The 16,801-nt window shown below is 40.0% G+C and overlaps 1 protein-coding gene across 10 annotated transcripts in view; it reads right to left on the bottom strand.

Annotated features, from left to right (window-relative positions):
* NTRK2 (neurotrophic receptor tyrosine kinase 2) overlaps nt 1–16,801 on the bottom strand; it is a 544,938-nt gene that overhangs the window by 180,444 nt on the left and 347,693 nt on the right. For 6 of the 10 annotated variants that reach the window (XM_034967485.3, XM_034967488.3, XM_034967486.4 and 3 more), the window contains 2 exons: nt 13,311–13,469; nt 6,605–12,422 (listed from right to left, as the gene is read on the bottom strand). The exons of the other annotated variants lie outside the window; for them this stretch is intronic. In XM_034967485.3, coding sequence (XP_034823376.1) covers nt 12,237–12,422; nt 13,311–13,469 — 345 coding nt within the window. In that variant the 3' untranslated portion in view covers nt 6,605–12,236. Of the gene's footprint in view, nt 1–6,604; nt 12,423–13,310; nt 13,470–16,801 lie in introns of those variants that run through there. 10 annotated transcript variants of the gene reach the window in all.

Here is a 16,801-nt window from a genome sequence, read left to right as displayed (position 1 = left end):
AAAGATCCAAATAGAAATTCTAAGAATGAAAAATACAGTAAATGAAAGAAGAGGTAAACTCAGTAAATTAAGCATCAGAATAGACAAAACTTATGAGAAAACAAGAGGTCTGAAAGGCTTCTCTGAAGAAAAATCCCTAAATGCTGCAAAGGCAAATAACAAGAGAGGAGAAATGAAGGAGAGAATGAGGAGCTCCAACACATGTCTACCTCAAGTTCTAGAAGAAAAAACATAGTATGCCCTTGAGCAATATATCCAAAAGAGAATGGTGGGATGAAACAGCACTGAAAAATGACACAAGTCCTGAGATTGAAACTAAGTCCCACATAAGAAGTACAAAAAATGTATATCTACACACATTTTAATGAAACTAAATAATATGAAAGACAAAGAGAAAATCTAAAATGCTACTAGAAAGAAATGGCAGATGATCTAAAGAGGAATGAGAATATTGACAGAAACCTTTTCATAACAAACAATGCCAAACAATGAAAGTAATATTTCCAAAGGCTGGAGGAAAGTGACTGCTGAGCCAGGATTCCATTTTCAGCTATACTAGCACCTTTCCATGCAGAGAAAAACTAAGAGTTTTCTACTTACACACCCTTACTGAAAGAATTAATAAAGACTTTAAAGAAAGAAAACTGAGTACTAGGAAGAGAATAACAGGAAAGAATATTTTGTTTATGAGGTTATGGAAGGCTTCTTAAAAAATGATATTGCAAAATCTGCAATATGAAAAAGGTCCATTAAAAAGTTGGAGCAAAAGATTTTCCAGAAGAGGAAATAGAATATGCAAAATTCTTGAGTCATGAAAGGTATTGGAATATAGGTGAGAGAAGGCAAATATGGTGTGAGGAGAAGTTTCAGACATTTTCAACAGCACTATCTTTTGTGACCTTGTAGACCATGACAGGGAATTCAAGTTTTATTCTAAGTGAAATGAAAAGTCATTTTTAAAGAAAAAAATGAGAATGACAGAACTCAAAATAAGTTTTAAAAAGTTCTCCTAGAAAATTGAAGACATAAGTAAGAATTTGAAGTCCAGTCCAAGAGGGTGGTTTAGTATTTAAATGATAGAATTTCCTGAGAGAAAACACAGAGAAGAATTAATCAACAATATAATTCAAGAAAATTTCCCAGAACTGAAAAAAATGAGTTTCTAGATGGAAACAGCTCATTGAAGTATCCAGCACAGTGAATTAACGTAAACCTAAGACACATCTTCGTAAAATTTCAGAATACTAAATATGAAAAGATTTTTTAAATTTCCAGATTTAAAAAAAGGATTACATTTTTGAAATCAATAATCAGGAGACTTTGGACCTCTCAACAGCCTCACTTAAAGTTAGAAGACAATCAATATATGCCTTCAAAAATTTTAAGAAAAAATTCAAACTAATATTCTATATTCAGGCAAACTGTTAGTTAAATTTCAGGGTACAATAAAAGCATTTTCAGACACAATGAGTCTCCAAAAATTTCTTGTTTGCCTTTTCTTAGAAAGCTATTGGAGGATGAGTTCCACCAAATCAAGAGGTAAACCAAGAAAAGGAAGACATAGAATAGTGGAGGCAGGAAGGAAGGAGATACATGCAGAACAAACAGGGGAAAAGTCCAAGTTCTGGAAGAGAAAGATCCCAGATGATGGCTCTGCAACAGGTTGGGAGGTCACATGTCTAGATTGCATCAGATGAGAAGGCTACAGGAGACATTGTCCAGGTGGATTGAATGGGTAAAATACATGATGCACTGGAATGTTTTGAGAGGAAATTTAGACAAATAGCTAAGAGCCTGGGTTTGAATAACGATAATTAGAAAACTAAGACAGCAAACAAACAAAAGTCAATTACTAACTCCTAAGAAAACAAAATACGGAAAAGGAAAATAGTCATGGTTTACTGTATGCCTCAGCTCCAAATAGCACTTTCATTGTCATAATAATATAAAAAGTTAACAATGGGTCAGACACAGTGTCTCATGCCTGTAATCCTAGCACTTTGAGAGACCGAGGTGGGCAGATCATGAGGTCAGGAGTTCAAGACCAGCCTGGCCAGCATGGTGAAATGCTGTCTCTACTAAAAATAGAAAAATCAGCCAGAGAATGGTGGCCTGCACCTGTAGTCCCAGATACTCTGGAGGCTGAGGCAGGAGAATCACTTGAACCTGGGAGGCGGAGATTGCAGTGAGCTGAGATCGTGCCACTACACTTCAGCCTGGGTGACACAGCAAGACTCTATCTCAAAAAAAAAAAAAAAAAAAAAAGGCTGAACAATGATCTAATCGTGTATTTAGGAGATGATTCAGCTAGGGAAAAGGAAAGGGTTGGAGAGTAGAGGTAGGATTTGTAACAGAGATTTTCCCAAGCCTAGAGATATTGGTCGGTGTGGAGTCCTCAAATTGCACAGGGAAGAGGTAGACTTTGGGGAAATGGCTGTGATGTGTCTGGGAACATTCTGTCCTAGACACAGAGCTCTCAGTTGTGGCACCAGAGCCACTAGATCATGATGGAGAGGACATTAGAGACCCTTCTCATATTTCCTAGGTATCAATGGGCCTTGGGATTCATGGGGTACCTTATGAAAGGGAGGCACGCCAAGTGATGCTTAAGGCTGATTTTGCTCCTGCAGGATATGGGCTAGAATCAGACATAGCCTGATTAAAGGAAATGAAGCAAGTGACATTTTGCACATTTGGGTTTGGTAGCTACAAATCCATATATACTATAGGAGAAAAGGGTCTTTATGGAAATTGTTTTATTGTCTGTGTGGCAACTGACTTTAAAATCAGTTGTATATAGTGCGATGTGCATGTACACGTTAAATACACCTCATATCTCAGAGGTGATCAACATAAACAGAGCCCACATGAAAAGTGACTTGAGTAGTTAACTGGCATTTAAAATTTTTATATCAATATCAGAAAGTGTCTTAATTAGCATAAAATATATTAGAGTTTTTCTTATTTTTTGGCAGAAATGACTGATTTTGAAGATTGAGAATTAGGAATATTGTACAGATGCTGTCATTCGTACATGAAGGAGGCAGAAGAATGTAGCAAGCTCAGCTCTCTAATGCCAGGAGTGGCGCTTTCAGTGACCAGAGCTCTCTGGGTCCTCTGTGTATCCCTCCCCTGTCAACTGATTCAATAGAGGCTGGGCTGGTCCTGGCATTAGCACATTTTTGAATCTGCCTTTGGCTGTGACTTCACCCAAAGACAGAAAGGGGAAGTTTCTGGTCTACATAGCCAACATGTGGTCTTGATAATAAATCATTGCTTATTTGGAAGAATTTGGTCTGAGCCTTACTTTTATTGTAAAACACTACCTGTAGATGGCAGATGGGGCATGGGACCTTTAGGCCTTATCCAGCTCTAACCATGGGAGGCTACCAAAGACTCTGACGTTTGGCAAATGGCCAAATTTGCAGAGATCTTATTGCAAGAGAGGCGTTCCTAAATCTGAGTTCTAACATCACCCTTTTTCTAGCTCCAGAGCCCCATTGCTAGGCAGCTCCCTTCACCTGGAGACTCATCCTCCCCTAGACTAATGAGTGAAAGTGGGTGGGATTAGTATTAAGTTGTGCAAAAAGCAATTGTGGTTTTTGCCAAAGTTGTGTCAAAGACTGGAATTGCTTTTGCACCAACCTAAGCACTGGGCCATAGGAAGGCACCAAAAATACCTAGCTGGTGGCTCTGGCGTGACTTTTTGCTTAAGCTTAGTGGCTAAATTCTCATCCTGTCCCTAATGACGAAAGTCCTTCCTCACATCCCAGGTTCAATTTGCTAGAGACTGTCTAGTCTCCTTGAACTTTGAATCTTGGCTTTAGCTCCTGCTGATAACCTCATTCCTACAGGACTGGGCCACGGAACTGCTTTATACCAGTCTCTCGGTGGCCTGGAGCCCAGACCCTGAACCTAAGTCATATGGCCAGCCCAGACCCTAACTTCAAGGCTTCCTTATGCCAATCAGGTACCTGCCTTTCTGCCTATTGCCTGGAGCTGAGCCCCCTGCGTTCTTCAATTTCATAGAGTTGACTAAGGATTAAATGAGTTAATGTATGAAACTCCTTGGCAAATACTAAGCATTATCTTTACTGGTTAATTTCTTTTGACAGTTTTTGACAGCTTTCTTAACTCTTAGTGACTCAGTTTTCTCATCTGTAAACTGGGAATAATAATAGTACCTGCCTCCTGGGATAGGTGTAAGGGTTGGATGAGTTAAGATTCTGTAGTGAGATGAGTAATGTCCCCTCCAAAAAAAGATATACCCACCTCCTAATCTCCAGAACCTGTGAATATTAACTTATATGGCAAAAGTTGTGATGAAGTTAAAGATCTTGAGAGAAGGCACTTATCTGGATTTTCTGGGTGAGCCCTAAAGGCAATCCCATGTATCCCTATAAAACAGATACCCATCACACCTGTAATCCCAGCACTTTGGGAGGCTTGGGCAGGTGGGTCATGAGGTCAGGAGATCGAGACCATCCTGGCCAACATGGTGAAACCCCGTCTCTACTAAAAATACAAAAATTAGCTGGGCGTGGTGGTGTGCACCTGTAGTCCCAGCTACTCAGGAGGCTGAGGCAGGATAATTGCCTGAACCTGGGAGGCAGAGGTTGCAGTGAGCCGAGATCACGCCACTGCACTCCAGCCTGGCAATACAGCGAGACTCCATCAAAAAAAAAAAAAAAAAAAAAAGAAAGGAAAAGAAAAGAAAGAAAGAAAAGAGAAAAGAAAGGAAAGGAAAGAAAAGAAAAGAAAAGAAAAAAGCAGACACCCAGGGAAGAAGACACATGAAGAGGAGAAGGTAATTTGATCAACAAGGCAGAGACTGGAGTGATGTAACCACCAGCAAGGAACGTCTGGAGCCACCAATGGCTGGGGCAAGTAAGGAAACGATTCTCCCACAGAGCCTTCCAAGGGAGTGCAGCTCTGCCAACCTCTTACTTTCAGATTTCTGGCCTCCAGAACTGTAAGAAATTAAACTTCTGTTGTCTTAAGCCACCTAGTCTGTGGTAATTTATTACAGCAGCCACAAGATACTAATACACATGTATAACACCCTGGCACAGAAGAAGGATTCATTTTGTTGGTTTATTCTAAAAGTAAGTATGTCTGTTCTAATGATGCTATTAATAGTAATACTTCAGGAGCATTTTTCTCATCCAAGAAAATAGGCACCCTTATGCATGCATGGAAGGAGTATTTGAAGAGGGAAGGCCAGATGGGATACACAGGGAAGCAAGAGAGGGCTCTGGGACACGGCTTCAGGTTTGGAATTTAAATTCATACCATTATAATTGTACCAATAACAGGAATATACAAATGTAGTCTGGTAAAAGTCAGGATCTTTAATAGTCCAAACTGGATTGTGGCTTGCCAAGGCATTAGTCATTAAACTTTCCTCCTTCAATCCACAGTTTCTTTGAGGGGGATGTACACAAGTCGTTTTGCCCCTTTTATGGCATTGCATTTTCCAAGTCTCTGCTGAGTTTTCACCTGATTGTATTTTTTTTAACTCAAGAAAAACATACCTGCACCACTGAGAGGAGGTATTCAGGAGGCAATGTTTCTGAGGATTCTGAGTTTTGGAGCGTCTATTGCCAAGCCTATGGCAGGAATGTTGCCCAGATGCTGGTGTGCCTCTCAGAGGGTTGAGAAGAGGCCAGACCCTGGGAAATCCGACTGTGAAATACTGAGAACAAGAATGTGGGCAGACCATTCTGATGGTAAGAAAGAGACAGCCTGTAGGACCCCTGAAAAGCCACCCTAATTTTGTCCTCCCCCACCGTTATGATTTCAGAAACACTGGTGCATAGAAAGGCCAAGAGAGTGAGGCATTTTTAATTCAGTTACTTCTACTCCTGAGACATTCAGATCCTCAAAGCAGCCTCAACCCTAGGATGCCACAATACACACATCTCTTGGGATGTTTCTAAGGTTTAATCTTTTCAAAACCCTGGTGATTCTGTCTTCTTGCTCTGTGCCGTCCAACATGGTAGCCACTAGCCATATGTGGCTATTTAAATACAAGCTAATTGAAATTAAATAAAAATTCAAATTCAGTTCTTTAGTCACACTGGCCATGTTTCAAGTGTCCACTAGCCACATGTGGGTAGAGGCTACCATATTGGACAGTACAGATAGGGCATTTATATTGTTGCAGAAAGTAAAGCAATTGACAGTGATGTTCTAGTTATCTAAGGTATAAGTTGAAAATATCAGAATTATGGATAGATCAGACAGGAAACTTATTTCTATGACTAACCACTTACTCTCGCTACCTTCAACTAATGAGCACTACAGGCATCTACAGTGATCCTATCTAAAAATACATACATATAGCTGGGTGCAGTGGTGTGCACCTATAGTCCCAGGTAGTCAGAAGGCTAAGGCAGGAGGATGGCTTGAGCCCAGGGGTTTGAGGCTGCAGTGAGCTATGATCATGCTTGTGAATAGCCAGTGCACTCCAGCCTGGGCAACATTACAAGAACCTGTCTTTAAACAAAACCAAAACCAAACACAGACATATATACATATAGAATAAAGAGAACACCCTGCTTGTGGAAATTCTATACATTTTTAAAAATTAATCATCATGTCATTTTTAGTCTCTCTTTTGGAGTATGTTATTTATTGTAAGACATCATTTTTATTAAATACACTGTAGTACAAGAGACTTTCCATGTCAGGTTGAGAGAAGCTGGTCACATGATTTACAAACAAAACTTTTTTTTTTTTAAACACTGTATTCAGGTGTCACTTTGAAATCAGCCAAGATGCAGTGGGTCTTAGTAAAGCAATGGACCTCAAAACAGATTGCAAAACAAGAACTGGTAAGTATTAGCACAGAGACATCACATTAAAAGGAAGATAAGCCAAATGAAAAGGAGAGTTCCAAATACCAGGTCACGATTGAAGGGGAAATATATCTGTAGAGAGATACGGAAATGTGTGTGTATATGGCCTGGATATATACAAACATCTCTCCAGATACAGAAGCAAATGCAGAATGTCCACATCTCCAGGCAGATTTGTAAGTCATAGGTAATGATCAAAGAACGCAGGGAGAAATAGTTCACCATAATTTGGTCATTTGTCAAGGGATTACATATTTAAAATCCACATTTAATTCAAAGACCTTGTATTTAAAACATTTCCAGCTGCTTTATACATTTTTTAAGCAATAGTAAGATATACAAGCTGCAAGATATAGGCCTTTACATTTCATTTTCTGTAATATTTTTCCTGTTCAAACACATGGCTACTAGCAGCTTTTATGATGCTTGCTCCAGTACATTGAACGTTCAGCTAACCTCCACTCAGGATCATTTTCATTAATGCATAGACTAAAGAAATAAATAAACATGGACCTGGCCTCAAACGCATAGACTAAAAAATGACATCCCCATCTTTTCTCATTTCGTCTCCTGAGACGTATGTTAAGATGGCAAAATAGTTGCTTGGTGGTGGTTGTTGTGAAATTCACAGTGTTTTGCTTACAACACATATACAGATATATATATATATATATATATAATTTTTTTGCTTTGCTTTGTGTTTGTGATGAATGGAGCAAAAGTATATAAATAAATAAATACATAATTAAATAAATAAAGGTCAAAGGAAAAGGAGGGGAAATGCAAAAACTAAGGATATTCAAGAACCTTTGACTTGAGCAGCAGTGATTCATTCCAGCCCCGACAACAAGAAAATACCCCTTCCTGCACTGTCGTTTCTAACTATAAATCCCTCCCACCCCTCATTCTTTAGAATGACATTTGAAATTCATGTACAAGCTATCACAACCTCAGAGGCTCCACATTCCAATTATGCATCATAAAAAATCAGCTGTAACTACTAACTTAGACATTTGGAGAGTTGGGTCACTAGCCATTCCTCTCATGAGATTTCCTGTAACAGTGATATATGGCCAAACCAAAGGTCAACATTGAAAATAAAAGTCCTGAGACAGGGGATGAAAAAGAAAATGGGGAAGCAAGAGAATTGAGGGTATGTGTGTATATGCAGTCATTTATTTAGTTAGATACAACAATGTTATTGGTATTACAGGCAGTCCAATTTGTGAAAAGAAAGATTCAAAGAAAGTCCATACTTGACCAGGTAATCCTGCTGTTAGGACGCTTTGAAAAGGACAGCATTCTATACTGTTAGTTGGTGCATTCACTCTAGGATGTGGGAATTCCTAAGAGTTGCTCATCTCGCTGTGGGGTCTTGGACTGCTCATCATTGGCCTTCAAGCCACTGGGCTGCCAACATTCCAATTTATATTTGGAATGCTTGAACTCTGAACTCAAGTGTAAAGGGGTCACAGTGAGACAGAGACAAGGTGAGCATAATAAAAATGTGCTGAAAGACAAAAAGAAAGCAATGTTCCTTTCCTGGACCATTACAAAAAGTATCTTCCTTTGCAAGGAGCCAGAGAAAGCACTCAATGTAGTGGGATGGCTTTTATTCAGTTGTTTTGGGAAGCACATTATCTTAAATATGTCTTCCACCCATGCAGTACTGCACAGAGTTGAAAAGTGTGATGTAGTCCTACCCACGTGGAGTATGGAAGCACTAACAGCAACATGACGTTAAACAGTTTTGGTTATTTAGCATATTTTAAGCAAATTATTCATACCGCATCCTACTTATAATTACCTCTATTATTGTGTGCCTATAAATTTATACATAAACACACAAACACACTATGTATGTGCATTTGTATATGTATAAATCAAGTATTTATAACACATATATAAATACATGAAAACATCACAGGTAGCGCTGATGTGAACACATGTATAATATGAATTCTGATATAATCTTTTATAGCATAGTTCAAAGTGTTTTCTAAATAAGCCTGATTATGACATTGGTTCAGTGTACAAGGATTTAGCTGAATTTAGCTGAAGCTAAGAGCATGATTATATATCACAATATCTCAGCTGCTTGTCATCTCCTGTATTTCCTTTTGTTCTTCTAACTTCATATACTGCTTCATGAGTGTGTTAGCATGCTTTCTTTCCTGAACTGCTTGTTTGCATATTACAGTCTCTAGTGGACAGAACCACGAAGTTCAGAGTGAGAGTACTTGGATTCAGTCCCAGTGGTGCTGGAAGCTAGGCTGGAGACCTCTAGCGTGCCTCTGAGTGTCTCTGAGTCTCAACGTCCTCACCTACACAAAATAGGAATAATTTGCTAACACACATGGAAAGTACTTGGAAAACTATTCAATGACTTCTAAATGGAAATGATTGTCAGACCAGGTTTGGGCTAGAGAATTAGGTTTGTCACTGTTATACTGTTGTAGTTTTCACAAATTTGATGGAAGGCCATATTTGGTGATCATTACATTTTAGAACGAGGATGCTACTCTTCTAAAAATCAGACCATGAGAAAGGGGGTGGTGGAGGAACAGCAATGAATAATTTCAGATATTCTCTGGCTTGTTCAGCTACTTTAAAAGCAATCTGATATTCTTTCAATTTGAGATGTCTCTGAAATCAGCACATACTCTTAAGACAACAGAGATAGTAATAGTAATAATCAGCAATAAAAATAACTATAAAACTTTGCACTTGCATAGAACCTTTTATTTCAAGACCTTTAGGGACTTGTCAGAAGGTATAAGTGGAATTTTATTTTATTTTTTGCTTTTTTCTTTCAGAGAAAAAAAAGACAAAACTGGAATGGGATGCTCCCAAAGTCTCATTTGCCTTAAACAAATCTTTGCTCTAAAATTGCACATTCCTCCTTGAATTTGATCCCTTAAATTATTACCTACTTTATTCTCTTAAAATAAAATAAATAACTTGTAGCTTTTCCCCCGAGATTAGCTGGCCAGACATGCAGCATGACAAACCTGTGTTGGTTTTCGCTGATGGAATCTAGAAAAGTTTTTGTACAAATCTGCCCCTTCCTTACTGTGTCACAGAGTTCTACAGTGTTTTAAGAGTACCATGGGTCCTTAATATGATACATACATGCACATGTATGTATATATATATGCACATATATATCATGGAGATATGGCTTTCATCATGTTATTATGTGTATTCTGGAGGGTTTTTTAAAAATCATCAACAAAGAGAACAAACGACCCAACTCTCATCTCTCATAGGCCAGCATATAACTTGAATGGACGTAAGGTTTATCTTGTCAACTCCCTCGCTTGACTGCAGTTGCTACTGGATTTCCTTTTGTTCTGTTAATTTGCACTTTTGAATTTTTGAGAATTGGCTTTCAAAGCCTTTAATGAAAAATAAGGTGTTCCAGTAATTAACAGGCGCAAGCAAAACCTAAAACAGAGCTATCGCACCTTCAGAAACAAATATGAAATAACATGACCTAAGATGAATGAAAATCACTCCCTTTCAATCTGGCTCATGTTATAAAGATGTCAAGTTTAGCAAAATTCCCCTCACAGAGGGTAGCAAGTTTTCTTGAGGAACAGAAATATTTTTCTTTCTTGGTATATCTGACCATTCAAGTAGCTGTAAATTTCTATTTAAATTTGAGCCCTCTTTTTGCAAAACCAATGACTATGCCTAGAAGCACACTTCCGGTGCTTGGTCTGGGCACAGCCTCCCGTTGGCATGCTGTGCCAAATTTTGTATTTTGACTTTTTGAATGGAGTGAAGGAAACAAAAACAGCATACTGACAATGGAGTACACTTGGAATGAAACCACTCTCCCAACTAGAGCCCAGAGCAAGGGACTTGACCTGTGTACACTGAACGTGAGTGCATGTGATGCCCTCAGGGTGAGGTTTCCTTTCCCTTAGGGATTGATTCTGCCCTTCCCACAGTCCTGTGGGTTCGACGCGGATGAGGATTTCCAGGCTTCAGGGTCCATATTCATTAAAACCCATCACCACCGTACAACGCAGAGACATTGATACTCAGCTAATAAACTCCATTAGCTTCCCCTAATTGTATAAGTCATACCTTTTTATGGATCTGCTCTACCTATCAGGGGAACGACGTCTGGAGCAGTAGTGTCTGCACACAAGGTATTAATCGACGAAGACCATGCACAATTTTGCTTGCACAGTTAAAAGGACGGGTGGGCATGGAAGTTAGGGGTCGGAGGGAAGTGAGATCTGAAGAGTTCATTGTAAAAGAAACTTGCCTCCGAATTTATAGCTTGTCTTATCTTTTCCAAGTTCTTGGCTTTCCCACCTGACCCCGAAATGAGCTCTGGACATGAATCCACCTCTTTTCAACTGAAGTTGACCAAGGTTCTGTGGATAGCGCTTGAGAAACAAACCAGTGCTATCATCACAACCTACGAAGACAAAACTGTGTCCGAGCACACTATGCGCCATCTTGTGTCTCACGGAAGCCATCTTTGCTCTCTACTGCACGCTATCATTTCTGGTGATGGGAAAAGAATCATCCATGGCACAGAGGCCAGTAGTCTTTTTACTCCTCAGAAAGGTCCTCAGGGGAAGGTGCCGAATACATTCTTCCCAGCTAACAGTTGCTGAGTATTTCCTAAGTAGGGACTGACACCAGCTGATCCCAGTGGTTGTCTTTGTTCGTCCCATATTGCAGTTCATAATAAATCTTCTTTCTCTCTGGTTTTAATCTCCCATAGATAAAGGCTTCACCGATTGAACACAAGTTTTCTTTTTTATACACAGGCTTAAGCCATCCAAAAACAATAAGAACAGTAATAATAATAAATAAATAGAAGTGAATCCATAGAAACTCTCGATATCTGTACAGCAGAAGTGACAAAGTTTAAGTGAAATATTTGTTTTCCCTTTTTTTCATCCACATCAAAGGCAGGAATACAACAAGGCATTGTTAGTTGTGGTGGGCAAACTGGAGTGTCTGCTGATATAACAAATTACGTTTGTTAAGGCCTTTGTCTATGCAGAGTTAATAGTAATGCAGAAGCCAGATTGATTCAAAAGAAAGGGTAAGAATCGTGAAGCAGGGAAGACGAAAAAAAAAAAGAAAAAGAAAATTTAAAAAAAGAAAAAGGAACAACCAAGGGAGATGGAAAGAGAGAAAGAGATAATGCCAAAAAGAAGTCAATACTGTGTCTATGGATGAAGAAGTACACACTGCTTCCCTCGAGAGCTTCTCGGAGTCTTTGATGTTAATACTGTCAGAGTGAAGGAGAGCAGCTTGGTGGCCTCCAGCGGCAGTTAAAAGATGTTCATCCTCTCAGCCCGTCTGAGGAGTACGTTGGGAAGGATCGGTCTGGGGAAAAGGGCCCTAGCCTAGAATGTCCAGGTAGACAGGAGATGCCTTGGCCAAGTTCTGAAGGAGGGTATGGATGCCCTTGATGTTCTTCCTCATGTGGGGCTCTCGCTGCCAGCACCCCAGCATCAGCTCATACACCTCCTGGGGGCACGTGCGGGGTCGCTGCAGGACTCGGCCCTGAGTGATACATTCTATCACCTGGATGGAGATCAAAGATAGTATGAGACAGGAGGAAAAGCAATGCACATCGAAGAAATGTCAGTGCAAAAAAACAGCAGAAGAGAGGGCTTTTACAAAAGAAGCCCACTCTTGGTTTTGTTTTCTCAGAAGGAAGAGAGCAATTATTATAGGTTAGTTTATATTGTGTTTATTTTGACTGGCTTATATCCATTTGTCCAAGCCACTCTGATTTCACAAAACTGGTGGAAAAATAATTTTTATGGAATGGTCCCAAACCTCACACTGGAGCTCCCACATGTTGTGGTTTTTATTGGTCTGAGATGGAACCTGAGTCACCTGGGTGTTAAGGCACTGACTGACAGGAAATCTCTCAGGCTATTGGATAAAGGAACTGGATTAAAAAGATAGACATGGATCTGAAAAAGATGTACGGTGCCTGATCAAGATGCTGTGCCTCAAATATAAACATATATTTGCAAGCGTAAGAATAGAAAAAACAAAATGCTTGAGTTTTTCACTAGAAGTTAATGTTCTGGTGAAATATTCAAAAAGGAAAGAATCTTGAAACTTCATTGGAACAATACTAAAGAATTTGCTGGACTGTATGGATTCTGGAATGCTACGTCTGCTATTAATTTATCAGATGAGCTGCATAAAGTGATTCCTCAGTCCCATCACCAGAGGAGCAAGGACATAGCAGCGAGCACTGTGCTTTGCTTTCTCAGAGTGATTATACTTTGACCATGAAATTTAGAAACATAGCAGGCTACTTGGGAAGTGCTGCCACCAACAAAGCCCATAAGATCGTGTCCTGACATGGTCTTCCAACCCAAAACAAGGCCCCAGCCAATGGATGCCTCTGGGATCTCAGCCCTCTGGAGGGTCTTGGCCAGACCCATTGCACACCTCATTGTTTGACAGCTGGTACCAGGGCTGTTTGCCATAGGTGAAAATCTCCCACAACACGACCCCCAGGCTCCAGACGTCGCTTTCCGTCGTGAATTTCCTGTACATGATGCTCTCTGGAGGCATCCAGCGAATGGGCAGCATTGTGTGGCCACCGACCTGGGGAGAAAGGGATCAACAGGGAGGCATCAGTCACCCCGAAACCAGGTGTGGAAGGGAGCTGCTGGGGGACACTGTTTTCTTTCCTTATTTGCACTTTATAGTTTTAATTGTTTATAAACACATAAAGGATATATGACTTCTTCACAGTCTCAAGCAACAGAGACAGAAGGCAAAGAGTGATCAAAATCATTTTAAAAATATTATCTGCAATTCTTTCTCTCAAAACCAGGTAGGAGCAGGGATGATGATTAGGTAGATGATCACCTTGGATAAATAAAACTACACACACATACACACACTTTCTGCTAAGAGGATGACTCAATCTTCTAATTAACAAGATCACTTTGACCAGGAGAACAAAGAGGTACTCTGCATCCAAAATGACCAACCAGTGACTCTACTTCCTTGGCAAGGCCAGAGTCTCCTTCTGCTTTCAGGTCTTATGTGTGCATGATGCTGATTCAAACCCCTCCACCATCACTCAGCGATGGGCAGGTCAGGCATCATTATTCTCATTCTACAAATAAGGCAATAAGATTCAGATTGCTTACAGACACAAAAACTCAGGTCTTTGGATTCTAAGCTCAGGACTTTCCTCTGTTACAGGGCACTGCTCCTTAGATTATTTACCACAATAGATAAATACATTTTTTTAAATGCCCATTTTAATGAAAACACTGAGACTGGGGCATCAGATCGCAATCACATTAGTACAGGCAAAGAAAACTTTCTTTGACAAAGTAAAATTGTATGTGACTTCCTACTTCATGGAGGAAAGTTAGGAAGCTCATTTCCAGGTTTGTCAGGGATGCCTGATTTCAAACCCATGAACAGATTTCTGCACAGTAGTCCTGTGGCTGGTAGGTTCTGCTTTTCATCCTGGTAACCCCCCAGCACCACCATGCTACACAGTATGCCTGACAGCTGAGAGCAGGTGGGCTTATCCTACAGCAGAAAATTGGACCTCTCTAACAACTCTGGGTCCTGAGTTTATAGAGTAATGGTGCATAGAGTTTCTGCCCAATTCTAATCTCAATATCCAGTTAGTATTTATTAAAGGAAGAAAATAAACTAATAGTGTCTGGAAAATGTTCCCCTACCCCAGAACCCAAGAGGCTGAAATGTCAGAGATGTCTAACATGCTTGGTGATTCCCAGTGATGTTCTTAGCACCAAAGAAAGCACAAGAGTACAAAAGGGGGAGGATATTTTATTTCATTCTTCTCTGTATGATGCATCCAAATTTGACAAATAGGGACAAAAACTTCTGGCTCAGGTGACCCATCTCTACTATTCAGTTTTTAATAAACAAAAAGCTCATAAAGGCTAAGTTGGCTTCCATTGGCCTTAGATTTCCTCACTCTTCCTTCAGCAGTGACAGGTCATCAGTGTTCAATGGACAGAGACTTCTCTTATGGTCTTACTTGATGTCTGAAGGTGGTGGCAACAGTCACCCTCAGGGTCGATACTCAAACTGCAATCAGTGTGGCACAGACACTGACCAACCAGAAAGGATGTGGGTAGTAAATATGGGTGCAGCTATTTCAGCACATTTCTGGTTTGGCAAATATCTGCCCTGTTTATAACTCTGTGACCCCCAGGTGCCCAGGACTTTGGGAGAGGGAATCTGCTGACATACACAGAGGACCTGTTGTTTCCAGATGCTTTGGAGGACTTGCGGTATGAGGGTAGAATGATCCCACCAGGTCTGGGCAGCCCACATGGCAATGCCAAGGAGAGGACTGCTTTGGGCCATGCAGGGATGCTGCTGCCACCTTGCAGAGGTGGGCAAATGACCCTTCTGTTTATGTGCCAGAAAAGGCTGGGCACTTTGGCACACACATTTTCAAAGATTGTTAACCCCTAGAATAAAGCATCTCTAGTCTCCTTGCCATTCTCTGAAGCCATAATTGGAATGTACCATATGGTTTAGAAAACATCTATACACGTCTGGTGTCATTTAATTGTGTGAGCAAACCATAAAGAACTCAGGACTCTTGGTGGCACCTCTAGCCTACAGATGATGAAATTGCTCCTGGCAATTATGTGACCTTGCCTGGGTGGTGCAGATAGGACAGAGGTCTACACATTTTAACAGACCATTTTCATCCACACAGCAAGCATTTTCTGGGGACCTCTTAAGATACAAACATGGCATTGTTTTGCTTACCTAACATGCAAAAAAAAAATGGGTAAGATGAAATCAAAGGGAAAAATAATCCCTTCTGCTATACATCTTATTTTTAACCTTACCTCTCTCATTTTAACCTTCTTCCTACCCTATAAAGAAGAGCTCATTTCATCATTGTTCATGTCAGCATAGTGCTATGGTGCAACCAGCTCCATTGTGCATTTTGGTGTTGCTGTTCTTTCTCATTAGATAAAATAGAACCCCAGTGGTCAAAGTGGGCTTAGAGAAGTAGGAATCTTAAAATAGACTGGGACCTGGTCTTCTTGTTATGCTGTCTGAGTTGTGTTATTTTAACAACCCCAGAAGTTCCTAGATCAAATATGTCAAATGTACTGTAAATTGCAACCCTCTTCAATTCAAGGAGATCCATCAGGGACTGAGGCTTATTAAAGTATATGAGGAGTTTGGCAGGAAAGAACAAACTTAACTTTGGTAAATTAAACTATTTGAATGTATGTTTGTGGGAGAGATAACCATTTATATATGTCTCGGGTAAGACAGCTAAAAATACACTTTGAGGTGTGTTAATCTAGCAAGATCTCAGGATTTCCATATCTACCTGGGTATTCACAGCTGCAATGCAGTGGATGACAATAGCTGGTTTCCAATCGCTCACTTACCTGTTTCCTACTTGGGTAACCTGGACTAGTTGCCAAATGTCTCTGTGGCCAAGGTTTAATAATTATATGTAAGTAATAATGTATACCTCCTAATGTTGTTGGGAGGTATTTACTCAAGCAGGCATTGGTGAAAGTGTTTTCTAAGTCTTAAAGTATTAATGCTTTTGAGGTGTGGCTTTCTTCTCTGGAAACTTCACTCTCTTACTTACTCCAGAAGCAGACATTCTGGAGACATTAAGAAGAATCATCATATGTCACTCTCCTGAACTCTTCATTTGGCCTTAACCAAGTGGCTCCTTTGATAGCAGCACCCACTTTTTTTGGTCATTAGCAATGCAAGATAGAAAACCTGATACTGGTTCTCTATCCTGAATTGCTAATAGCCAAGAAAAAGCTTCTGTTTCCTTTAAAGAAGAGAGAGAGAACAAAAGATTCACGTTTTGATTTACATGTTTTCTCATCTGATCATTTATTTTCTGCTTGCTGTCTCTTTGGGGCAGATTTTTCACTCTAATTCTT

Source organism: Pan paniscus, chromosome 11 (assembly GCF_029289425.2).
Source record: "Pan paniscus chromosome 11, NHGRI_mPanPan1-v2.0_pri, whole genome shotgun sequence".
Lineage (NCBI taxonomy): Eukaryota > Metazoa > Chordata > Mammalia > Primates > Hominidae > Pan > Pan paniscus.
This window is presented reverse-complemented; position numbering and strand designations above follow the sequence as displayed.